Here is a 26,790-nt window from a genome sequence, read left to right as displayed (position 1 = left end):
TGGCCCCGCGTTTCACACACCCTAACTGGGGGCAGTGAGGAGGGTCAGTATCCCACCCATCCCAACTTCTCAGAATCAGGATTCAGACTCAGAAAAGAAGAATTTATTTGCTCTCCTGCTCTTACAAATATTAAGACAAGCTAAAACTTGAATCCTCAGCTGTGTTTCTGCAGCAAAAGTCTCAGATACTTAATGCTTTTGTGACTAAAGGTTGCCCCTTTTTCCTGACCCTGAGGAGTTTACAGTATTTGTCTTCCCAGATTTAAGAGATTCATTTCAGACTTCTGCAGAGACCCTGTTTGGGGCTGGTGTAATGTGACAGCAACCATTCGCGGGGACATGTACTGCCAAAACCCTCCTCCCCTCTGCAGGAGTCTCTGGCTTGCACTGATGTGCAGGGCCCCCCACCATCAGCTGGGTGCTCAGGGGATGGTTTACTTGTGAGGACAGATGCTCCTGGGCCAACTTAAAACCCAAACCAAGCAAATCAGAGCACACCGTAATTTGACAGGAGAGAGCTCACAGCAAACAGAGCCTGGAGACCAGCCTGCAGGACAGGGGATCACTGGGATCAGAAGGGGTTTCCTCTGCAGCTCTGGTTAAGTCTTTAATTATTCTATACCTTCTTCCCTATGTGGGAATGACCATAACCTTCCTTTGTCTGCTTTCCCCAGGCAGGCAGGGGTGTATAAGGGGCAGAGACTGTTTTTTCATACAGTTCTCTCTGGGATCACTAATCCTAGCAAATATGAAGCCTGCAGGAAACACGGCCATGAGTAAGGAGTGAGAGGGAGAACAGTCATTTTCACTCACACCCCCACATACACAAAGATGCTCACATGAGGAATTATACAATATATCTATGGGTGTATATATATCTCTATATATAGTTTATTTCTCACAATCCTGGTAAGAGTTACAGGTGTATTGGGTATCATTTACAGTTTCACAGCATATGGAGTGGCCATACAGCTTCTGATGTGAGTAACATACAGTGTGTAGAGAGCACACATTTCCAACCCATCCACCCACCACTCATACAATGGGTTTTCAAAGCTAATACTAGATTCAGCTACGTAGAAAGCCTGGAAAATGTTAGGGTACAGCGTTGGGTGTCGTACAACACTGTCAGTCACAATGGGACAAGCTAAACTACTTTAATTTTCAATCTAGCATTTCTAGTCTACCTGCATTATTGCATTTATACGCTTTTTTTTTTAAGTCAAAGTAAATAGAATACTATATGGGAAAGGAAAAATTCTTGACTATTTTAGGATTTGAGCTGCAGCCCATACAAAGTGTCCATAGAAGCATAGACAAGATTATAAATTCAACAAGGTATAAATTAGCTGTATAGCTTTGTGTGTAGGTAGGTGTCCATTTCCCTCCAGGAAATGTGTCTAGCAGCATATTGTTTCTGAAAGCAAAAAAACCCAAACCTGTATGTTGAACACAGGTAAATATGTGTAAGTGACAAGCAGGTCTGTTTGTACAGGGAAGAAATCAAGGTGTCACTCCAAAAATTACTGTCATTTGGAAAACACGTTCAGGGGCTGACTCAGAACCCACCGATGTCATTGGAAAGATGCCTGGTGCTTCCAAGGCAGCAGCAGGCAGTTCCCTGCTACCAGTGTTTGAGCTTTCCATTTGAATTCCGAGGGCTTTACATCAGTCCCTAGAAAAGTAACAGAACTCAAGCAAACCAAAATAAAACAAACAAAAAAAATCCCCTGTAATCTGACCTTCGAGTTCCCTTTCTACAATGTTAGTTTTCCCACAAATTTGTAAACAACCTGCACCTACCACTAGAAGAGAGTTGGTTTTCACCGGGGAGTTGAGATTGCAATTTTAAAGATTTCAGTTGAAACGGTCCTAACCAGTGACTCGGGAAAAGGCACTAGGCTTAAGAAGGGCTGCTCAAAACTTAGTAAAGCCAAATTATTCACTTGTTGGTTTGTTTGGGCTTTTTGTTTCTTTTTTTTTATTTTTTTTTTTTTTTTAACATGACAAAATCGTATGGCAATCATGTTACCAAATTGCCCCAGAAACTTGACAGCTTGAAGCTGCTCTGGCAAAACCAGGGATACAATGCAGGTCTTCACTGTTGCAAAGATGATTAAAGATCCCTCTCTTCCCACTGGGAGCTGTGGTACTGGAGCATCGTTATGCACAGACAGAAAGAACCTGTAACTTCATTCTTGGTATGCTGCACTGGGGCTATGAGAAATGAAAAAATAATGGAATTGTCTGTGAATTTCAAGCTGAGAGCAACTGAGAGAGAAACAAGAGCAAGAGTAACATGTTGGTCCAAATCCTCTTTAACCTAAGTAGAATTTTTCAGCAAAAAATTAGATTTTTTTTTGCTTAGATTTTTCAGTTAGATTTTTTTTTTTTCAGTTATATTTTTCAGCAGAGCACGAGTCCAAGTACTGCATGTCAGAGCACCCACTGTCCGAAGCAGCACGCAGAGCTAGTGCCCAGGGTAGAGCCAAACCCATACCTTCGGAAAGCCAACAGCTACGATGTGCCGCAGGGCTTGTGGGCTTTGGGCATCAGCTCAGCGGCATGGTTAGTGGAACAAGGTGAATTTTCAAGGCCCAGCAGTCTTGCATTGCTGTATCAAGCAGCAACACCTGAGCACCCCATTCCAATGGAAAAATCCTTGCAGTCCTGTGTGTCCTCAGCCCTGCAGCTAGAGGAGGATGAGAGGGTGAGCTGCAGCACGCCTCTGGCACATGAACACAGCCTCCAAGGCCAGCAGAAATGTGGGTCACTGACTTCAGCTGAGCACCAGGTCTCGAGCACCTCTCTTCTCTGCCAGTATTTTCAGTGCTCCAGTAACTAGGGGACTGCAGAAGCACCAGCTTCAGCCACGTGTAGCGTATGCTCACGCTGTGGCAGCATCTCCTGAGCAGCCAGAATACCCCACGCCTGACTGGCAGACAGGCTTCAGCCCCGAGCAGATCTTACGGCCACACAGTGACTTACTGACATGGAAGAGCAAGGACAAGAAAGGGACCTTCCACCTGTGCTCTTCTCACCTGCTGAGCTCCTGTGGCAGACAAGAGCATCTTGCAGACTCGGACCCTTGAGCCTTTGTGATTAGGGCAGATGAAAACTCCATTCCCTGATGCACCACACGGTCTCTGTGTTCTTCTGAGGTGCTCAGTGGCTGAACACTGCCTGGATTTTTTGGGTGGGAATACCCAAAATCTGCCTCAGCCTTGGGGCAGGGTTTCTGCCTAGCTGTGGAGAGGCCCCTGCAAAGGGAAAAGGAATAACAGTGCAGTAGCCAAAAAAGCCATAAAGGACAAGCAATTAATCAGATCTCCAGAAAACAATGGAGCCATAGAGTTCATAGCAGCTGAAGATATAGCATGAGCCTAGGAATCTGAGCATTAAAGAGGAAAGCAGGTCACAGGGCTGGACTGATTATCAAAAAAAAAAAAAAAAGGCAGAAAAAGTCACCATACAATCCCTTTGCTCAACAGATTAAACTCCTCAGGGTCAGTCAAGGTAACCTGATCTGAGCTAACCATGGCAAGATGCAACAAAAGACGTAGGAAAATGGTGTTGGACAGACCCAGCCAGGCCCAGCTGAATGGCATGTGGGGCAAGTTCCAAGCCAATGTCCCCTTTACATTGCAGTCCCTTCAGCAGCACCTTGCGTCATCATCTGGGCTGCTCGATTAAAGATAATCTAGCTCAAGGAGATCAACCTTCTGTATAGCTACCTTCTGTTTGATAAACCCAGATTAAGTACCCTCTTATTTTTGCCACGCATTCACCGTGACACTAAGACACCTTATTCTGTGCTCTTTGACCTTAATGCCACTTAAAAAATAACTTCTCATTAATGATTGAGTAATATTTCAAATAGATGAACCTCAGGAAAGAACTAATCTCCAACTGAATGAGGACAGGAGAGATTTTACAAAGAGCAATAGGCCAGAAACAGTCAGTGCTTAAGGGCTGATGATGGGCTGAACAGAGCAGCGGTGTTTAACCCACAGTGCTTGGCAGACGCTGCTCCCATTGCCCTCTCCTGGCTTCTTCACAACCTGCAGAGCACAAATCCTGAAGTATGGGGGTAGTTCCGCAGCCCCTGGCCTGGGAGATCGCTGCACAGGCTGCTTCGCATTCTGCGGTGGAGTTGGTGATCAAGGGCCGCTCGTAAGACCTAAAATTCACAGGCAGCCCAGGTCAGATCTCCAGAATCAGCACATTTCTCCCTGAGAGAGTCAAAGACCAAATACCTCTGGTGTAAATAGCAGAAAACATCCCAATTCCAGCCTCCCGTGCTGAGAATTTAACCAACTTAGATACAGAATTTTCATTACCCAGATCAAAGCCAATTCCCTTCATGAAGGGACGTGCCCAACCTGTAAAGCAGAACTGCGGTCAGTTCATGAAAAAGATGATGTGACTGTTGCCTACCCCTCCATAAGACGGCTCTTCCTGCCTTGTGCCGTTTCTCCCGGCTCTGTGGTGGAGGGCACGAGATCCCAGTAAGATGCTACATGGCTTGGGAAGGGAACCAGTGTCCTGGCTCCAGCGTGATGCCACAGACTAAGAGGATGGAAGTGTGAGTTGGTTGGATTTTTCAGTCCTTTTCACAGCAAAGCATGTAAAAAGAGAGCGCAGCCTTTCAAAATGCCCAAACCATAAGCTTGCAATTTCCCTTAATCATACAAAGTTGGTTGTAGAAAACTTCAGGTGCTTTTCTTATTTCACTAACCCTTTAACACTGAGCAAAGCCAGAAAAAAAAAATGCATTTGGAAAAGTCAGTTAGTGAAGGTTAATTTGCATGGCATCAGAGTTGGTAATTTTTACTTTTATCCGAGGAAAAAAAAAATAGAAGTGGATAGGGTATAAAAGTTAATGTGTCCTTACCAAAACTGCTGAGATAATGATGTGCTTTTTTTCTCTGCAATTCTCTGTGCTGTTTCTTGTACCCTCTCAGAAGCACCAACCTGAAGCTTTCTGTAGAACTGATTGAAATTCCAAGAATTTCACCTTTCAGATACATTTTTTTCATTGATTTTCTTGGTTTGTTTCTTGAAGAATAATTTTTCTATCAAATCTTCAGGACTGTTATTTTCAACCAATTCTAAGAATAGTTAAAAGGATGCTGATTTCTACACCCCAGCGGCATTTCCAGGAAAGGAAGGGAAATGTTAAAGGCAGAAATCATCTCTCACCAACTCTAGGTTTCTTTAGTTACACTGTCGTCGTTTATACACAAATACTAAAGTAGGTATAAGCGTGGTTGTGAGCATGACTGCCTCAGTTCATACTGGAGAAGACTTTCCTTACACTCAGCAGGACTAAGGAGTGGTTTTTCCAGGTTTGTTTTTTTTTTTTTTTTTAAATAAAACAAAACACATGCCCTTAAGATGATTTCAGATTTTGTGATGACCTGCAATCATATCCCTGGTGCCAATAAGACATCAAAGGCCTGAGCAGAGCATGGTGAAGGAAATGGGAAAATTCCGCTTGTTTTCAGTAGGCTATGGATCAACCCCTAAACTCTGATTCAGCAGAGACATAAACCCATTTTTAATTTGTCACTAATTCTGAGGGATCTAAGAACTGCTTCAGGGCAAGCAACTGTTCAGTGCTTTAAATGTGAGCCCAAGAGGTGAACAGCACCTGCAAGAATGAATTCTTACCCTCCTGAAAATGCTGCTGCATTATCCTTTGGCTTCCAGATTTGTTTGCATTCTACAGCAGAACTGTTAGGAATAATGGAACTTATCCATGGCGTATTAAATCAATAGAAAGAGGAAGCAGAAGTGTAATCCATTTCATCTTTCTTAAAGCTAGAAGCATCAAAAACCTTCTACTAAGTTGTCCAAGAGAGCGTAATGACATTTTTACATTCAACTAAACCTTATGGCTCCTTCAAAATAGATTGAGATCGGGCATCGTAATTAAACCTATAGTTTTAGTGATAAGCTACAATGTCTGAAGTCAGTTTTGCAAATTTATAATTTATAGACTTTATCAAAAGAGTAAACTAGCAATCTAGATCTCTTCAAATCCCAAGCACATAATCTGATTAGTTTTAAGCGTTAGTTCATTCTCCCCATGGAGATATCACTAGGACTTCATATCACAGACATCACACAAAGAATAACATCAAGCAAATAACGGCATGTGCTCAGTACGAGAAAAGACAACTATTTATTTAGCACAGCGAGTTCAGTCATTTAAGCCTTCTGCTTCAACAGATTTGGTTTCAATCTCGCCTCGATTCTGAGAGAGGTGAATTTGCTCTTCTCAGCCTAGTTCTCGCTGGACATTTTTTTTTTTTTTTTTTTTTTTTCTCCTCAGAATGAAACCACTGCACAGCCTGGCACATTAAGGCAGAACAGGAGGTGTTTGCTAAGAGGATGGCATGGGCAAGTCGGGACTGAAGTGCATTGCCCCAGCTGCGTGCTTAGGAGCTTGTATGGCATCTACGCTTGATCTACCTGACTCAAATCAACACTAGACCCACACTTCGAAAAGCACTACAACACAGTCCAGTAGAGTTCAGTATAGTCTAAAAATGCCTTAAAGCGAGTAGCCCACATGACTATCCAGGGAGGGGAACAGTAATTTTGAGCTTCTAGCACAATGGGCACATCGTACATTCAGCAGTTCACTAGCCATACATTCTTTGCACTGAGAAGAAACCAGAACCGAAAAGGAATTCAGGTGCTGCATGGCACGATGCAAATGGCACAAAAAAGACATCACGGACACTTTGTGTGAATGCAGGGGAACAAATGAAGGGTCATCTCCAGGTTGGCTTGTTTTTTTCCTCCCCAGACTGCAGTAATATAAACATATATGTATGTATACATACATAGGCAGAATATTCTTCAAGGCAGGGTGGTGTACACACATACACACATGCACACAGGTGTTTTCCAAACCAAACTGCCAAAGAGACAGGTTCAGGTAGTGAATCTGGACAGCAGACAGCAATGGTAAGTGATCACAGTAAGTGGAAAATCCCTTACAAACAGGACATACCACTTCCTCTGGAGGCTTTGCATGTGGTTACAGATGCAGATGAAGTGCTGCAGCCCCATCACCAGCTCTGTAGTGTGTTTCTGGATGAAATTACTGGCCTTGCATCTGAGACCTCTAAGGGCTGGGTGGGGGGAGGTGGACAGAAATGGTTAAGGCCCATGTTAGCTGAGAACTGTTTTTCCCCTCTTCTGTTGCCAAAGGAAACAAAAACTGTTGTCAATGAAATAAACACACTTTAGAAAGTAAAATAGGAGACTCAAATGAAGCAGGTGTTTCTTTTTCCTCCTCCTATATCTATCTATGCTGGTCAGGGCAGAATAGATAGGTACTGTGTCTAATGTTGTCACACGCTGCTAAAAAAAAAAATAATCATATGCCAGGGCTGAGAGGAAGGGAACAGACAGGACAGGTAGAAGCATCTCTTGAAGACAGGCCTCCCACTTGAAAAGAGAAGTTACTGTCTGAAAATCACCACCCTACTTCAGCAAAACCTGAATCAGAGCAGTGACCAATTTCCCTTCCTCACGAGCAACGTAAGCAAAATTTCCCTTCATCCAAGAGCTTTGTGCTTCATAGATCTGAGGGAAGAGGAGCACAGGAATAGCCATCACCACATCCCAACCCCAGTAGTTTGGACATGTTTCTCCATACCCAGTGGGCACAGGTCTCCCAGTGACGGAGATCGGGTTCCTAGCAGGACTGCCCTGCAGTTGGGGCACCCAAATTTCTCTTGTGAGGAACCAGAACGCACAGTTCAGGGCGCGAGCAGGAGAGCTGGTATGCAATGGGGTCTCTCCCCAGGATGGCACAGCCAGCATCTGGGGGCTCTGCAGCACTCCCAGACTCAGTGTAGATGCCACAGCCTCGCCGTGTCCTCCTGCAAAGCCCCATTGCAGTCACTGGGCTGGAACTGCTTCTGAGCTACATTCTCTCGCATCTCTGCTTCCCAAATACCTTTCCTGTTGTTTACCCTCCCCTCTCCCCCCCCTAGAAATAACCCCCAAATCTCTGCAAAACAGGATGAGGGGAAATCAGTTCTCTAGACAGAAGTGGTATTACATAAACACCCCACCATGGCCCCATGGCCCCTTCTGCTTCAAATCGAGTAAATTCTCCATGCTGTGACATACTGCTGCAAGGAGACACATCCACAGTACATGCAAAGAGCACTTTACGGTACCGGGATTTCACCTGGGGCTGTAGCACTTGTTCCAAGAAAACCACTGTGAATGCAACATGCCCACTACCATCTCTGTACTGGTAGAGGTAGACATTAAACCGCAGCCTGTTGTTCATCAGAAGACAGTATCTAGTACTCCCAGAGGCTGTGCATCTTTGGGAATATTTTATGAGCCTTGGGGAAAAAGAGGATGACAAAGCTCACCATAGGAATGGCCAGGCTGCATCAAAAGACCTTTTGCTTAGGGAAGCCATGTGCATTCAGCAGACCAGATTTGGAGGTAAATAAGACAGACACAAGCCAAAAGAAGAATTGCCAGATCAGGTTAAACTCACCCACCATACTGCAAAGGCAGTACCTGAAGAACGTACCCCTTTCTCTGGCCCTGTACCCACTGAATTTATACAGCCAGGCTCAGTTAAAGATGTACAGCTAAGGCTCTTTAACTGAACGCCCTCCACTTTCTCAGAACCCCTTGCTGATCACCACTCCAAAACCCTACCTCCGTCGGCTGCAGCTGCTGGTGAGCTCCAGACACTCTGTGGCTCTGGCTTCATTTAACCTCTGACCAAATTTAAAAACAAAATGTAAGGTCTTTTTTGTAAGACTTCTTTTTTTTTTTTGGCAGTAGCACAGCAACTAAGAGTAGTGTAACGGAAGTTTTCAGATTAAGATCTGCTCACCTCTTGGTGTTAGGGGAAGGGCATTAGCCAGTGCACTAGATATCCTCTCTCATCACCTGCCTGCCTTCTCCCCTTCACAAGGTCTGGCTCTAAAGCCAAGGTACTCACCAATTAAACCAGGCTGTTCCTGAGGGCTGGGAATTTGTTTCCATTTCCAAAGTGTGGAAGAGTCACAAATCCCTCTTACTGTCATATGAGGAAGGTAATAAATCCCCTCGGGACAGAAGAACTTCCAGTGCCCTTGAACAGGGGCTCCCTGGTATAAAGCAGGCCAGTGTTATTGTCATGGGGTCCCAGGTCCCCTCTGACCCTAAAACCAGCTCACGTCTCCCTTTCTTCTACCTTCCCATGTACCGAGAGACCATACCTTCAGTGGGAAAAAAAAATCAGCTGGAAAGGCTTGATCCAAAGCCCAAAGAAATGAACAGAAAGAGTCCAGCTGACCTTGAGGGAGTCTGGGCTGAGGCCACAGCATCCTGCAAAGCCCAGCCTAATTTTAGGAAATACTAGATCCAAAACAAAGTCTCTTTATTCCCCAAACGCTGCCCATATGACCTTGGCGAGCCATGGGATCCTAAAGGCTGCCTGCTAACGCGCAAGAAACCACGCAGATGGCAGCTGCTGCCTGCCTGAGGTCGGCACGGGGCTTTGCCATGTACCTCCTCACGCTGCTACCTGTGCTGTCGGTCACACCACGGCCCCTCTGCTCGCTCCCCCGCTGGCAGCTCAGCCAGAGGAATGACCTGATGTGACGTCCCAAGCTGCATGCTCAGCTCTACCATGCTGTAGTCTCAGGCTCCAGCTCTCTGAGGCGCTTCCGAGTTGGGTTTTTAAAGGTGGGTTGATGAGCAGCAGGTACACGAGACACCTATTAGAGATCACACTTTGCTGTTTGGGTCAAGGAGCTGTCTTTTGCCTGCGATTGCCCAGTGCTTCCCCTGCCCCAGGGTGCCGGGTAAACACCAGCCCAGCACACACTGACAGGCAAACCGGACCTTAGCACTAGGCACTGTCTCCCCTTACATCATCTTTACCACAACCCAACTTAAAACCAAACCAAACAGAAACCAAAACACAAAGTGGGGACTCTGGACGGGACGTAGAACACTTTGGACTTGAAAACAGGGGACTGCAAGAGAGGTGGGGGTGTCTCCCAGGGAGGACAGCAGGGGAGGGGAGGGGACACCGCCATTTACACAGATCAGGAGAAGCTGTAATCTATACACAGTGGTATAAGCCAAGATATATTACATGAAAGAACACACTGAGTGCATGGAGTTACCCACACTGGGTCAAACTGGCACAGTTGTCTTGAACAAGACTCTTGGAGTTGCAGTTGGTGTTTGTTGTTGACCTATCTAGCTCGCTCTCTCTATATATATAGATATGTATAGAATTTTTCTGCATGCATTTGTCTCAAAAGGAGCTGTACAGCTGGGTTGGGTTTCTCATCCCCACCCCATCTCGGTCTTCATTTTTTCCGGGCTAGGAATGCCACTCCCACAATCACAGCGAGCGCAGCCACCGCCACTCCTCCGATGATGATCAAGGGCTTCATGTTGTCAAAGATGCTGCCTGGTGACTCGTCGGAGCTGTTTCCCTTGTGGTCAGAGTCAGGGGACTGGCCAGTGGCCTCTTGTGTCTCCGTGGCGGCGGGGTTGGGTTTCAGGTTGCTGTGGTTGTTCACAACGGCAGCATCACCACCTGCCTTCTTGGTGGCAGAGGTGGCAGTGGCAGGAGCAGGCTGCTCTTTGGGGATCTCCTTCTTGTCTGCATTCGTGGCAGGCCCAGGGTTGGGTTTTTCTGGCTTTGTGGAGCTGGGGGCCTTGGCGTCGGGTTTGTTTCCACTTCGGACGTTGCCTTTGGAATCCATCCCTACAAGTGCTGTGGGTAGAGACTGGACACCACGTGCACAGGGATATCCCAGCTCTTCTCCTTTGCCTGGCTGCCGGAGAAAGAGGAGCCGCCTGAGCTCAACCCCTGGGAGCAGCTGTCTTGGGATGATTGTCACACCAGCAGTGTCCTATCTGGACATGATATGGCACCTAGAAGAAGAAGCAGAGCAATGAGAGGTGAGTGAAAGGACAGATCAAGCCAGTGCCATTCTACCTGGAGGCAACAGAGGAGGACAGAAGACAAACTGGAAAACTGTTGGCTCTTTCTTTAGGAACTGTGAACTATAGTCGAAGTATCTACTACAGTGCTTCTACCTGCAAGAACAAACAAGTCAGTCTGACTGTCACCGATGGCTGCCACAACCAGGCTCCGTGTGTAAATCAATACAAGTCCATCCTGGCCATGTATGTGATGCCGGTTTGTCAGTGACAAGATACACTCGTGTCCGACCAAATAAATCTTACTTTTTGTTTGCTCACTACAGATCCCTTCCTCCTGGGTAGGGAACTTTTTGTTCGATAGGAAAGCAGATCAGTAGTTCCTCCCTGCATGCATCTCGCTTTCTATCCTTTTTACAGCATTATCCCAAGTTAAGTTTAGGAAGCGGTTAATATGCGATCTCATGTAATGCCCTCCATCCAGATGGGTACTACAGAAAAAACAGGATTAGTTCCTCAGTCATCACAGGTATCAGGGCTACAAGGATTACTGCTCTCAGCATTTCTGGTGGAGCCACAGCAAAATAAGGCAAGTGCCAGATCCTCAGCTGGTGCAAACCAGTGTATTGACTCCAGTGCAGCTGCATGAATTCACTGTAAAGCTGGATCTCACAGCGATTGAGATCTCACTCCTGTCTCCTCCTTGCAGTGGTTAGCTGGGCTTGCCTACAGAGCCAAGCAGGACATGAGATGTACTTACTGCAGGTGATTAGCTGGAGCCATTTTCCCCAGGGAACTGATGAAAGCAGTGAACAGCGTGGCTGCACCCAGAGAATTCAGCGTACAGGCAAAGCGGGCTTCAATAGGTTATAAAAGCACAAGAGAAGCATCACCCCAGCAAGCCTCGCTAGGCAGCAATCTAGGCAGGGTCAGCCGGGAGATGCAGCTCCCATGGCTACACCTCTGCACAACGGGAGGAGAGGAGACGGCCGCTGGGCAGCTTGCCACCAGGCCTCGACGATGCAGCACCGTGTCAACTCTGAGCTGGGGAAATAATGAGTAAACAGGAGGCAGCGGTCAGATCTGCGTCGCCTGCTTCATTACCTCCCTGCTGACCTTCAGCGCTGCCAGGAGCCTGCCGAGAGCTTTCTGCCTGCTAAGTGAAATATGAGCTTATTAGCTGTCTGGATTTAGAAATAAAGAGGCTCCTCAAGAACCTCTACAGATAGATGTTTCTTCCAAAGCAGCTCAGAGTGCAGATCATTCTTTTAATGACAGACAGGAAAAAGGTCCCAGGGTTGCAATAGTCTGTGCTGCTGACTCTTTTGGGAAACAGGCTAACAAATGTGGTGTTTTAATCTCCATCTAGGCAGAAACACTGGCCTGGAGGAAACCTGCTCACAGAAATGCTATGTTTGGGTCCAGAGCAAAGCTGGGCAACATCTTACAGCTTGGTCTAAGATAGAAATTCCCGCCTCTCCTGCTCTCCCTTGTAAGCCATTGCTTGATAGCCGCTATTTTATCCAATACCAGTCAACTGGAGTTGACTGAGGGAACTGCAGCAGCAAAATTATGGCAGTCCATAGCTCTCATGCTGCACCAGGCATGGTGACTGTGATACCAGCATGCTGTATACCAAGAAGGCTGTCTGGAAGGTTGGCACTTAGCCTAGGAGTGCAGTCCCAGCTCTTCCTGTAACATCAAGATGGGACAGGCACCTCCAGAAGGCTCTCCACAGCCCTACCTGACACCTTCCTTAGAGAGGATGAATTTTAGCTGGGTAGTATCTGCTGAGATGAAGTCTCCAAAAAGCACTAGATGAGCCAAGCTGGCCAGTTTTGAAATAAAACATTGAAAGACGAGAGGCAGGTAATCTGTCTGCAGGGTTTCATAGCCAGCATTAAGCAGGATGCTTGCTACTCTTCCCTTAGATTTTCAGTTCAGTCTAACTCCAAGCTCTTCACATGGAATTAAAAAAAATCAAGCCAGCCCTTCACTTGTTTAAAAATCAGCAATCAAATTTCCCTAGCAGCTGTACAAGGGCCAGAACTACTTTGGGTGTGAAAAAGCACAGCCTCCATGACTGCAGCCAAACAATACTTACATTTCTTCAGTCTGTGACATTAAACCATTTTGGAAACCCAAACCACCACCACTCTCCCCTCATGTGTCACTGAAGATGCATCATACACTTGGGCATCTTGTGCCACACAAACACAATCTCGGATGCTCACCAAGCTTAAGGCCTTCTCTGTGGCTCAGGACTTAGTAGATAAACATACGGTCCTGGAAAAGAACAAGAATATTTTCCTCTCCTTAATCATTTTGTACCATTTTTGTAGATACCACCTGCCTCGCCTTTTTCTTCCTAGTGCCTCTAAAGAGCATTCATATTGCTCTGCTCAGTAGAAACCCTATGTGGATCCAGGGCTGCATCCACAGGACTCTGCTATTCTGGCTTGGGAACAATTTATCCTCATTTTACATCTGCTACAACAACGACACAAAGAAATAGTAAGTAGAACCCAAGACTGAAGTGGGCATAGAGGTTAAAGCAGGGAGAGTCAGATTAATAATCTCATAAATATTAAATTACCTGCTTAGTCGCTTTGATATCAATTAGCTGGGCTACTCACTCTAGTATTTGTGTGGTCACACTATATGAACCGAGCATTAAACTTCTGCTGCTTTCCCTAGCAAAGCTATGTGCAGCCTACAGAGATGGTAGGGTTAATTCACAGAGGGGGCAAACTGGCCTCTCTGCTGAGAAACGGGGACTCTGCACAGCCCAAGTACCTCACAGTTTATTCACACCCCTCGTTGACCAGATCTGGTTTCCAGATTCCCAGAAGCAGGAACGCTGGTTTTGCTCAGAGCCTACGCTGTGCCGTGGAGCCTTGTGCCACGGCCATGCCCTGCACTGCTACGAGCAGCTCATTAAAAGAACTTCTTGATTTGTAAGTGAGCTTCCACTAAAAGAAACGCAAGCCCTTCATGCAGATTAGAAAAGGTTTTAAAAGATGTAGAAATGAAACTCAGCCATAAATCAATATCAGCAGCTTTTAAGTGTCCACATGAAAGGGCTTTCTGTCAGTGGTTTTCCATCACTGGAACCAGCCACAGAATTGCCCAGTGTCTCTCCAGACCCTCTGGCTTGGCTGAGCTGAGGAGCTCCAGCACAACTACCAGAGACACTGCCTGGCTTAGCATCCTGCTGCCTTGCAGCCATCGGTGCTGCCCTCCTCCTCCTCCTCACCCAGGGTACTCAGCAGCACATCCACTTCCATCATAGCATTTAACTCTCTTCTATACGTTATTCACTACCTCCCAAGCAGACTCTCTACCGCAGGTATCATCCCTTCTTTCCTTTCACTCTCCTTCCCCTTTCCAGTCCTGTGCTTTCAAGGCCATGAACACATACTCATCTTTAAGCACCTCTGTGTCCCAGACTGAAAACTACTTCCCTCGTTTTCAAAAACTAAGCCTCCACATACAGGTTTGAGGGTTTTTTCCCCAGCCTTCTCCTCCTCCCTCATTCCATCACACAAAGTTTTTCCCTAATGACCTGTTTCTCCACCTTTGCTTTCTTCTTTGTAACTCCTCACATCTATTTATTCCTCCCTTCTCTCTCCTCTGTTGCTGTCTCTGCTTGTCTACCCATTCCTCCCCCTTCCAGCTCCCTCTCTGCCTCCCACACAGGCAGCAGCACTTGAGAATAAGGTTTTGTGAGAAAGATGCTTCATGCCCTCGTTCCCTCCCACTCCCCCCCCCACCCCCCACTCCCCCCCCCGATGCTATTTCTTTGTTTAACAATCTGTGCCATTTTTCAGGGAGGTTTTCACTTGCCAGCAGCTAACCAGGTCTTTCCAGGATGGGAAGAGGGAACAGAGATCATGAAACCAGTGAAAAAGGAAAAGAAAAACCCTCCAAATTCTTGCTGCTGCAAGAAACTGCACACGAACACCACAGCCCTCCTGGGATGCTTCTGGTTGTTGCAGCTCTCAAGGTCAGTGCAGCCAGACTCACCGGTGCAACAAGCTGGCCCCAGCCAAAGCACCAGGGCTGGAACGCAAGGAGCAGCTTTCCCTGGCTCCTTGAAGGGCACCTTTTCTGCCTCAACCCCCCCCAAAAATTGGCAAATACGTCTATTCATCGGTCTCCTGCGTGCGCAGATGAAAGCTGCATCAATCCTGCACCGAATGGAGCAGATGAGTCATTGCCAGCTTTATCGTAACATATCACCATCAGAAGGTCCTTTTCTCTCTGCAGAGACCGGCCCCATCCCCAAGCCCTGTGATCCTCCCCTCGCTGATTTAAATTGGAAGGAAAAGCCAGTGACTTTGCAAGGCTGAGCAGCTGCTACAGAGCGTGGGGTCTGGGGTGCAGTGGGGATCTGCACCCCACAAATGTCCGTAGGGCCACAACAGTGCTGAGCACAGGGCTCGTATGTAGGGGGTTTTCCTCTCCATGAAAAGCGGCCCGTTTCCATTGGGTCCTCAACTGCCACACGGAGAGACCGTCATCAAGTAAGAATTCAGCCACCGCAGTGGGGTTATGTATCTGAATTTATACCTGCAACAAAGATCCATCCACACACTCCAGGTGTTCTCTGGTCGAAAATAGTCTCAGGAATAGCTACTGACCATGTCTGACCTGTAGCAATGCTGTGCAGAAAGAGCCTGCGATGGCAGGAAAGACCTTATATAGTCTCAAATCTTCTTCTTTAACCCCTGCTTATTCTCCCCTTCACTTCTTTGTCATTCCCACCTGTCTGGAAAAAAGGCATGAAGGTTTGCCTCTTTGGGGCGAAGAGGGGAGTTATAAGTACTAAAGCCCTATTCTCTTCAGAAGCATGGTCTGTGCTGGCTTTGGGACAAAGGCTTAAGTGGGTCCCTAATACCAGGCAAACATTGATGCTTCTTCCTGCCCCATCTCCGCTGTCAGCCCCCAAACCCCATAGCCCAAAGCAGCTGAACGATGGCAGAGACCATCCCGCAACTCCACACTGAGCCAGGCACAGTAGCAGTCTGCTTAACTCCCACGAGCCAGAGACAGAGGTCACCTGCAAGGAGACAAGGTTTGCAACCAAGCCTGCTCTCAATTCCCTTTGGAATGACATAGCTGGAAGTCGGTGACAGTTGAAAGCACTCAGCAGAGCTGGAAGAGATGGCCTGTGCCTCTGAGGACCTGGCCCCCTCCTTCCTGAAGCTGAAGACGACTCTAAGCCCAAGAACACCACACACAACACAATCCTCATCGTATCCTCCAGCCAATTGCTCCTACACCAACACAGTGAAAGCTTTTCAGTGGCATGGAGGAAGAACATACACTGAATACCAATTAATTTCAGGTGCCTTCAGCAGGTTCTGTAAGTCTTAGCTGGCAGACTTGCATTTGGTCACTTAAGACCAAACTAGCTTTCTAAGGGACAGAAAAAGGCCCTCTTCTCAGACAGCTTCCCTTTGGGGAGTGCAATTTGCACCTGCCAAGGCTAGCTCACAGGATTTAATTACCATCACAGATTCAGGCACCGGCACCAGCTGGTAGGTGAAAAGCAGGTAATTTTAGACTGAAGTCTGCAGATTTTGTTCCTGTGTCAGTCTGTGCACATAAACAGGAAAATGAGAATTTGGCCACTTCAGAGAGGCACCTGAAAATACATAACTTCCTGAAAAAAAAAAAAAAAAAAGCAGTGTTCTGACTACAAAAGGTAGTACAGCTGAAGTGACTGGGACCAGGTTGTTAGAAATCAGGGGTGTTACTGAGGGGATCAGGTGCTGCCCCAGGATTCCTACATGAGCTCTGCATGTGACAAACTCTCCCCTTCAGTGCAAATCAATATGATATAGGGAGCTGAACTCACCAATGTGAGACCCCGGGATGGAAGACAGTGTGGTCATATGGAGTATTACCATTACCAAAGAGGTCTTGACTGAAGTGGTCAGAGGAAAATCAGCAGGAGCACATGACTGAGGTGAGTTCATGATGTGCTGAGGAAAGTGCCAGGTGAAAGGTAGCCTGTTCTGACAGATCAAGGTTTCTCCAAAGAGGTCTGAAGTTAGTGGCCGCAAGGCAATGCCAGTTCATTGCCACTTGACATTTTATGGCAAAAGAGGAAACTGGCTACAGTTAAGCACATGGCCCTGGAGAAGGGATTATTTCAGGGGGCCATGGGCACATGGTTTAGGGTGTCCCTCCTAAGATCCTGAGGCTTAACACTACTCTCACCTCCCTTTCTTCTCCCAAAGAATAGCAAATCTCCCCAAAGTGGCTTGGAAGAGAGTTAAGGAAAGGAGGGAGTGCAAGCATGGGCTGAAATGAGCAGACTGGAAGAGAGAGTGCAAGTCCTGGCTAGCTCAACTGAACATCATGTAAGAAACCATCAAAACCCATCTAAAAAAAACCCCAGGATTTGTTCCTTCACAGCTGCTAGCTGAAGGCAGAGCTGGAATCACACTTCTGAGGTATCTGAGGGTAGAAATTAGAATCAACTTGCTGACTCACAGCCAGGCTAGCCCTATTTTCCGCCCCCCATGGAAATCACATTAAAAAAACCTCACTGGCTCAAATGTAGCACCTCCACTGTCCTTTGAGGACATCTGCCCACCTGAGAGTTTGTATCAGTCACCAGGGCATCCCACTGCTTCTGGAAACCCAAGGAGAATCATCAGTCATCAGTTTTCATTTACGTAGCTCTGCTTCATTCTAGTATCTGTCCACTCGAGCTGTTCAGTACCTTATGTCCCTGCCCTCCTTTCATTTGGCCACAGAAGCCCAGTTTCACCAGATTGTGTTTCTGAGATGAACTCTTCCATTTTTTCCAGCCACTCCTGCAGCCCTGCCCCTGCTCCAGGCTGAATTCCAACAGTTTAGACTTAACATCCCCCCTCTCTCTCCTGGAAAAACTTTGCCTGAGACATGGAGGATCCCATTCACCTATTCCACTGCGGCAGCTCATCCAAGCCAGACGGCTGGTGCAGCGCAGGGAAGGAATAAACAGCAACTGATTTGTGGGAGGCTGAGCTCACACAGCCTCCTTTTCCACCTCCCTCATTATCTTGTGCACACAAACAGACCTTCGCTCTCCATAAAAAAAAAAATACTGTCTGCACCACCAAAGGTGATTGAACTGTTTCCGTGGCACAGTGGAGGGACAGATCCTTCCCAGGGCTCTGCTCATCCCACGGGTGACAGCCAGCACTGGTCACTATGGTTGGTCAGGCTATTTATGATGAATCAGCAAGTCCACAGAGGGCACGTGGCATTAGCAAAGAGACAGGAGATAGGCAAGGCCTAACATTTACCCCACTGAAGTGGGTAGCTGCTGATGGCTCCAAGGGGGTCAACACTTGGGCTCTTGACCTTCTTGTCTAACCCTTAAGTAATGCAGCTTAGAGGACCAGACGCTGTCCTTTAGAAAGTGTCCTCCTGGGTCTGTGCCCGTTTCTGCTGCTGTATGGGGAGTGATCCATCAGGGCTGGAAGGATTTGTGTTCTGTCCCCTGCCCCATCCCAGCCTCCTTCTGCAACTGAGAAATATAGTTTTATTCCCCAGGGCTTTGACTCCCCATTTCCAATGGGGACAAACAGCACTTCTCCCCTTTTTTTGAGCTGCTGTGGGGATAAACACGTTGAAGGCAGTGAGAGGCCAGGTAAGCACTTAAAAGAATTGGTGGCAGAGTAGTGTGACTAAGCCTTTTCCCCCATCTCCAAGAAGTGCTGCGAAGACAGATGAGGTAATGCAGTGCCTCCCAGTATTACCATAAATATTAAAACCGCTTTACATAAGGAGCTTGTGTTCGTTCAGCTGCTGTGGGCAGCTCCCCAAGGAGGATTTTAGCTCCCTTACAGTCTATTTTGACCCCCCACTCCTGATGCAATGCACAGCAAACGTGATAAAACACAACGCAAGCACAGCGATAGCGGGAGTCGCTTGCTTGTCAGAGACATTTTTAAACACCCCCAGTGCACCAGGCTGTGCAGGGAGGCTGCTGTTCTTCCCAGCCCTCCCAAAGCCAAGCCTTAAAGACAGCAGCACCAAGTTACAGCAAACACCGTTGACCCACTTCACTCTGATGAGATATTTATGAATCCTTTTCCCAATCTGTTCGCTACTCCCCACATCCCTCCCTCCCCGCCGCCCCAGCCCTGGATTAAACATTTCCCTCTCCAACAAGCCTTTTGAATCTTGACGTGGAGAGCGTCAGATGCTGGAAGTATTTTAACAGCAGCTTCAAATCGCTGCCAGAGGGGGAGATTTGCCAGCAAAGCCTCCGCTCCGTGGCTGCGTCAGTGCTGCGGCTGCACCGAGACCCAGCGCTCTCGACGTCTGTCCAGCTGGTTCTGGCGATGACCAAAACTGGAACCATCCCCCCCGCACAGCCCCTAGAGCGTGGCCAGCCTCGCAGGACCCTACTCCTTGTTCCCTGTGCCGCCGAGACCCGTCACCTCTCTCCTAGCCTTCAGAGGTTGGGTTATACCTGACACCAAGGCAAGGGGTGGGAACAGGACGGGCTTCTGTAGCCCCAGCAAAACTGGCTTTGCCTTACACCAGCAAAGGGAACGGCTACGGGGTACAGGCCCTGGGCAGCCCCGGTGGGTCACCAACTGTACAGACATGGAGCAAAGTCCTGGTTTGCCACACAAGTGCCCGTGTCCTCTCCAAAGGCTGCCCTGCCACAGCCGGGCCATGCCCCCCACGCAGGTGACGCAGCATTGCGCAGCCCTGCCGCCAGCCCCGATACACTCTCCACACCAGCATGAGCCCAGAAAAAGGCTAAACAGCTTTTTTTCTACACCATGACCTCTGCAGATGACATCTGAGCCAAGTGTCACATCTGCAAGCCACGCTCGTCCTGACCGCAAGGATCTCACTGGGATGGACACGGCAGACATTTTATTCTGAGAGATGGAGGCGACATTGCAGAGACACACCATACTCCTGCCAAGGGCTTTACTTTCTTTTTTTTTTTTTTTCTTTTTTTTTTTTTTTTTTTTTTAAACCAAACCACAGCTCTAACCTATACTGTTCAGGCACTCTGCCCGTACACAGCCACGTACATTGCAAAAAACGTACTCCAGATTTTTCTTCTGTTGTCTTCTCACCCTATGTGAAAATAAAGCAATAAGAACCCTGAGAAATGGTAAACCTGGCTGACTCTGCCCTCAAACCTGCAGCGCTGAGGGAAGGATGGCTTGCTGCTGTTTCAGCCTGTCCTCAAGCAGACCCACAGTGAGCTCCTGTTGCACATTTCTTGCTGCACCACCTGCAAAAGCTCTGTCCAGGGCACCTCGCAGGCACAAACCCAGCAGCTTCTCTGCAGCAACGCAGGCTGAATAGCACTTGCAGCTCGGTTCAGCTTCCTGCCCACAACTCTATTAAAAAATACACAGGCTGCTGCCAAAAAACCCGCAACCAAGCCCACTCCTTCCCTCCTCCATCAGAGTGTTCACCACACAGTCCCAAAAGGGCAAATCATCACCCAGACTCCGCGTTGCCTGGCACTCTGTGCTGGCAACAGACAAAACCAACACAAACTCCTTTTTCATGCTTTGGCTCACAGCTGCCCCAAAAGATGGCAGAAATCAGGAATGCATTATCAAAACAGCTTTGGGAAATGGAAAATCATCTCAAACTCTCCCCAGTGGCGCCAGTCACTGGCTCTGACTGGTGTCTGTAGGGCTGGACACCAAATTACACCCGGTGTGGACCCAACCTGCCGTCAGCGGGAGAATTCACACATGGCAGGGCCATACAACCTGACCAGTTACCTGTTCAAGTGCCACCAACCCTTGTGATGCAGCTGGACCAGCTGCACTCTCAGCCACAGTTTACAGCAGAGCTGTTTCTAGAATTAAAGAGAATCTGAAAATACTTTGCTGAGATTACGTCGGAAATACCCTTCTGCTGCAAAATCTGGCTTCTCAGGGTCATAACACAGTGCATGGGCCCCCAGAGAGGGACTCATAAATAAAACAATTCCAGAGCACCCCACTTTGCTGTGCTGTCTTAGCTTTATTCCTGGGTTTGAGCCTCCCCTCAGACATAGAATCAAATACTGGTTTTCCACTTTACAGTTCCATTTTTTGTAGTGGAACAAGACTGTAGCTTTTACCCTTCAAAAATCACAAGGCATTGGATCTTAAGCCTCTCCCCAACAGGACTGAGCATCACTCGCCCTAAGACAGAAAATTAAGGGAACAAATGAAAGGATTTTCAGCCAGGATGACTTTTTTTCCCCCATGACAGCTATTTGGCAGGACACTGGACCGAAGCACTGGAGTAGTTTCAACAGGGAGCGATTCAGGAGACTCAGTGGAAGATGCACAGCCAGCAACACAAACCACAGAGCCTTAACCCACAAGCATGACCTCTCACAGGCAGGCATCCAGGGGCATCCTGCATCCCAGGCTGCTGTGCCACCCCCTGCACCCCACCCTCAGCACCCCCGCCATGTCCTGCCTTTTGCCACACTCAGCATTTTGCAAACACACCCATTTTGTTTCTTCATAATGCTTTTCCAGCCCTCCCAGAGCCAGCAATTCAATGCCAGCAGCTCTGTGACGCTGGAGACAAGCTGCTACACCGAAAAGTGGCACATCCCTTCCTGGGGACGGGTGGGCACCTCCTGTGAGATCAGGAGGGAGGCCACCAGAACCCAAAAACCCCAGTGGAAGCTGGCCCAGCAGCTTCCTGTTGCAGCCCAGCTATTGAAAAGGTAGTTATCACCCTTCCAACCACAGCTTCATAGCTCAGCATCAGTGACACCCCCTCCTCCATCACCAGGAGTTCTGCACCACTTTCAGCTCTGCTCAGCCACTCTCCCAGAGAGCTGCTTGCTCCAGGAAGGAGGTTACTGCCCCCCCCCAAAACGCTCAGGTCTCCCCAGGGTGCAGTGATTCCCCACAACATCCATCCTAATACCCAGGCTGGGGCCATGGGGCAGGTCTCGGGTCTCTGCTCAGCATTGGGTCTGCAATGCCACCTCGGGAATAGCATCACGGCAAGGTCAGCAGGTCTTTCAGGCCTCCTCTGCCTCATGGAGAAAGATGAACAACTCGGTCCTCTCCTCCACAAAGCCCTGCTCTTCATGCTCAGCCTGCCAGCACTTGGGAAATTGCCTTAAGCCAAGGGGGCAGATGCTTCCAGTTTGGGGTGCTGCTCCCCAAGAAGCCAGGAGCTGGTACCAAGATGCAGAAGGCTGATGTCCTTTCTAACAGATCAGTGCTTTTAAGGTCTCTCCCTGACAGTCAGTGGGTCCTGTATCTCTCTCACGTAATATCCACAAGCAAAAAAGATGGGAGGGGGTCAGCTCCAACCCAGTGAAACTTCCCCAACCACTGCACTAAGCAGCAGCAAATTTAACAGCCCCCTCTATAGCTTATGGGCACGCTGATTAACCCGTCCCTTCAGCCAAAGCAGGACTGCACCAGGCTCTTGCAGCATCACCCTCCTTTGTGGCTCAGCTGGGACCAGCAAAAAGATTTCAGAGGCAATTCTGCATGTGCAGAGCCAGGTCCCGAATCTGCCAGCCCAAAGATCTGCAGACATCAGCCTGAAAACTGTTGCTTCACGGCTGAAATGTAAGAAGTCACTGCAGGCAGACAAGGGGCCAATTCGGCACGAGGCAGTGACCTTCCAGCTCCTGGCACGCTCTGGGGTGAAGCCCATCGCTCACCTTGTGCCGCAAAACCAGAGTGTGCTCCCTCTCCCTCCCTGCAGGGAGCTGGGAAGGAGCTGGGGAAGGATGGCCAAAGCGCTGCCAGCACAGAAATGCTCTCTCAGAGAGCTCCATCCCTCCTCTCCGTCCTGTCTGCCTGCCCCCATGCCCGATCAAGGATGGGGAGAGCGCGCCAGGCAGCCTGGCAGCAGAGGGGATGGATGCAGAGGGATGAATATCTGCATTTAGGGAAATTATGGATTTTCTTCCCCCATCCTGTCACAGTATCACAGGGTTAGAGGCTGGTGCTGAGCACCGTGGCTGAGGAAAAAAGAAGATGGAAAACGCTGAAGGTCAAACCTGTGAAGGTCAGACTTTTGGAGGTCAGTCCTGAGATGGAGCAGCGAGCTCAATCCAGCATAATCCATCCTCCCTCTCCTGACAGCATCCTGCCCAAGCTCCACCCAGGAAAACGGGGCTGCGTCGGGCAGGGCTTCCTCTTCTTGCCCCAATGCCAAAGTTTCACCAGGCTCACCTTGATTCAGGAATAAAAATCCTCTTCCTTCCCACCCCCAACCCTACCAGAAGCTACCAGACAGTCACGGAGAACTGAGCAGGAACAGGGAACCTGATCAACAGGTCTCTGCAAACATACAGGGTGCGGATGAACACAGATGCACAGAGAGGCAGGAACATCAGACTGAAAAGGTGGATACATCCCCCCCATTTCCCCCCCGCCATGCATTTCATCCCTGGAAGCACACACCTTGAAACAGGGGCCCCGGGCTGGCATCCTCTTTCCTCCCACTCATTTGGTGCTATCTTCTCCCCTAGCTTAAAATCACCACTGTTGCCTGCCATCTCTCTCCATTTTGGTCTTTTTGGGGCAGATTTCCCCTCATGAGCACCTTTCCAGCACAAGCCAAGGGTCATATCAAAGGATACCCCTTTGATATCAAAGCCCCCCTGCCTGACAGAACAATTCCTCAGCTTGGGAAAGGGGAAGACTAAGAGCCGGGGCTGCCGGCTGCTCCTGGCTGTGCTTGCCTCCTGCCTCAGGATCGACAGCAATTAAACAGTCATTAAACCCACCCAGGCAGAGCGAAGGGCAAACAAATACCACTGCCCATGCAGATGGGAAAGGAAACGCAGCTTGAAACCGGATCAAAACCTTTCAGGGAGGTGCCTGGGTTTTCCTGCCACGGCTGGGAGGTTTTCACTGGGATTCTGCTTCCCTTCCTCCCTCCCGGCAGCCCCGTTTCCGGCACATGGCCGGCTCCGCTTCTCCATCCCCAGATCCTTTTTGCCCCACCAAACCCCAGGGCTGCTGCCTCCCGCCTCGCTGAGGCCACGGGGGCTGTTGGCAGCAGCCAGCCCAGCTCGGAGCAGGCAAGAACAGCACATCCCACAAAGGCAGCGGAAGAGATTTTTGCGGAAGGGATCGCAAGGACGCAGGAGTCAGCGGGCAGGCAGGCTCCCACGCGCTTGCGTTTGCAGAAATGCCTTCTCCAGCTGCCTGACCTTCAAGGAGAAGGCTGGGGTGGGAAGGGAGCTGCTTGGGGAGGGGGCAGCCATCCTCACTGCGCTCATTTTAGGTTTAAAAAAAAATAAAAATGCTGTTGTCTATTAACAGGGAGATCTGCGTGGGTCCGTGCTCCCGAGCCAGCTGGCATGGCAGCCCCTGGCCTCCAGCCCAGGCAGCTGTGAGGAGGCAGACACTCACCTTGACCAGGTAGATCTGCTTCTCTCTTTTTCTCTGTCCCCCCGAGCAGGAACGCTGCCTGTCTCTCCACCAACAGCTATGGACCCCCGGCAGCTCTTCCCCTCGCCCCCCCGGGTGCCAGCCTGCATGGAGGAAAGCAGCAGCCCTTACCTTCTGTCTGTCCTCTGGCCAGCTGCACGAGTCACACCTTGGGAACTGGCTCTTGCGCAGAGAGGAGGGAGGGAGGAAGGCAGAGGAAAGGGGTGGGGGAAAACTTGGGAGTTTCCCACAATGCAACTCTGCAGACTGCATGAAGATGGAGAAGGGGGGTGGGGGGTAGACAGCGCTCCAATCCGGAGGGAAGGGTTAGGACAAGGATACCAAAGGTGGAGGGGGAGGCTGGCAGGGCGGCTAAGGCAGGCCAGCTGCATCTCCACATCCCCTGTTCTTCGGGGCTGAGCCATGGGGATTGGGGGCTGTCCCTGCAGCCTTGAGCCCCCGCCTGCTTCAGCTCGCTTGCTTCTCCAAATCCTGCCTGGGATGGCAGCGATTGCAGTGAATATAGCCACAGAGAGAGGGGGAATATACTGGGGAGGGGGTCAACCTGATAAACTGGGATGTTTGTGGAGAAAATAAAAGGAATGTAGGGCTCCCCCGCCTCTGAGGCTAAGGGATTTCTAGGTGTGACAATCCCCCAGCAGTGAGCTCAGGGGGCTGCAATCTGTCTTGCCAAGGAGAAGCTCTGCAGAGTAGAGGGAAGAAGCTAAAACGCTGCGCCTTGGGGTAGTTTTGTGCCAGCTCTACTTCCCTTCTCCCTAGACCCTCCTTTGTCCCAGCGGGCCGGGGTCTGACTCCCCTTACCCATGTCCTGCGAGGGATTGAGAGCCGCCCAGGGCTGGCTCGGAGCTGGGCACGCAGCCCGGGTCCCGCTGCGGAGTGCTGCCAGACACCCAGCCAGGCTGTGCCAGACACACAGCCTCCTCCTTAGCCACACTGGAGCTTCTCAGCGCCTTGGTTAAAAGCAAACAGCCCTCCCTGTCACAGCCTCACCCCCTCCAGTCAGGTGCACGTCTCAAATTCGCAGCACTCAGGTCAAATCTTGCCTGTACCCAAAACTGCAGCCAGGCCCTGCGACCACCTAGAGCTCTTTTAACCCAATTTTCTCAGGAAATAAGGGCTATGTGATCCTTGCCCATCTTTCTCCATACAGTTACTTGGCACCCACTGAGCAGCTTCATGCAATTTTTAGAAAGTGTAGACATCTTAAGGAGATTATACTCCAAAAATCCACAAGAAACCAACTTTGCCAGCTTAACCAATCGCAGAATAACTTACTTTACTTCTGTGGCCACTGTGTTTTCCTCCCTCCCATAAACAGTAGCCAAGCAACAGCTCAACCACAAACACAGTTGGTGCAGTAGGGCAGAAAGTCCAGAGAAAAATCAGTATTTTCTTCCTTGACCCTCTCTGACTCTGCCAAACTGCACACAAGAGCCACGCTGGTGTGCATCTTGCCTGTGCCAACATGCTTAAAAATACTCAGGCTGCTTAAATCGCACTGTAAAAAAAAAAAAAAAAAAAAAAAAAAAAAAAAAAAGAGAGAAATAAATAAATTCTGCCTGTGTTTGAAGGAAATGACAAAAAACATGAGGGTTAGGTGTGGGAACCCATATCTCCCAGCAAAGGCTGTGTTTTGAGGGGCTGGTTTCGGATGCAGCTACCAAGACTCCCTTGGAGCAGGGATGAGCAAGGTTATCTGGATGTAGTTCTCGGCTTCCAGCGCCTTCTTGGCTCAGGCAGGATTATCTGTGGCCAATGCTGGTGTCCCCTCTGCTGCCTGTCTGGTCCCGCACTCAGCGGTGCCAGCCCTCCCCGCTCTGTTAGGGACTTGTGCCAGGCACAGCCAAAACCTTCAGTGGCTGCAAACAGCTTCTCCCCCCTCCCTAACGCCTCCCAAATCTGCTGATCTACCGACAGCAGCAGAGAGGGGCTAAGGTTCTGCAAAGCTTGTGAAAAATCTGATTTAATGCAGGAGAGACACCCAAACCACTGCTCTCCAGAGCCCGGCACAGGACTCGTAAAACCTTTTTGCCGCTTCTACATCAGGCAGAAATATCCTCGGCCTCTGTGCAGCCTCTCAACACAGTAGGAGGAGGGATGGAGCCTCCTGCGAGCAGAAATTGCTGGCTCCAGTCCCCAGAGCCTAGATGAGCTGAGGCTGAGGGTTCCGGCTGCAATTTCCTTGCATTCATGCATGCTGCCTCTGCCTTAGGAGATAAACAGCCCCACATGATACATTCCTATGCTTTAGACTTTTGGAATCTGTATTATATGCCTCCGATTTTGAATTTTTAAAATGTTTTCAGCAACATAGAAAAAAAGGAAGCAAAGGAAAGGAGCTGTAAAACCAATAACCTCACCCCCTCCCACTGCAGGGAGAAGAAGAAGCCAGGAAAGCAGCACCAGAGCTGGGCAGCGCTCAGAAATC

The 26,790-nt window shown here is 49.0% G+C and overlaps 1 protein-coding gene and 1 long non-coding RNA gene across 5 annotated transcripts; one reads left to right on the top strand and one right to left on the bottom strand.

Moving 5' to 3' along the window:
* Positions 1–873: 873 nt before the first annotated feature.
* CEND1 (cell cycle exit and neuronal differentiation 1) lies at positions 874–24,597 on the bottom strand. Of its 4 annotated transcripts, none has more exons than XM_032996476.2 (2): positions 24,474–24,597; positions 874–10,932 (listed from the first exon to the last, which is right to left on the bottom strand). In XM_032996476.2, the coding sequence occupies exon 2, from the start codon at positions 10,758–10,760 to the stop codon at positions 10,359–10,361; it is 402 nt and encodes a 133-aa protein (XP_032852367.2). In that variant the 5' UTR covers positions 10,761–10,932; positions 24,474–24,597; the 3' UTR covers positions 874–10,358. The 4 variants fall into 4 exon arrangements, with proteins under 4 accessions (XP_032852367.2, XP_032852369.2, XP_032852371.2 ...); XM_032996478.2 differs by lacking the exon at positions 24,474–24,597 and adding an exon at positions 24,324–24,429; XM_032996480.2 differs by lacking the exon at positions 24,474–24,597 and adding an exon at positions 23,693–23,713.
* LOC122152601 lies at positions 23,880–26,755 on the top strand. Its single transcript, XR_006164672.1, has 3 exons — positions 23,880–24,140; positions 24,234–24,332; positions 26,669–26,755. It is a non-coding gene; the product is annotated as an uncharacterized LOC122152601 (long non-coding RNA).
* Positions 26,756–26,790: the final 35 nt, after the last annotated feature.

The sequence above is a fragment of the Tyto alba genome, unplaced genomic scaffold, assembly GCF_018691265.1.
Source record: "Tyto alba isolate M040663 unplaced genomic scaffold, T.alba_DEE_v4.0 Super-Scaffold_8, whole genome shotgun sequence".
NCBI classification, from domain to species: domain Eukaryota; kingdom Metazoa; phylum Chordata; class Aves; order Strigiformes; family Tytonidae; genus Tyto; species Tyto alba.
Note: the sequence above shows the minus strand (reverse complement) of the source record. Positions and strands in the feature narration are given on the sequence as shown.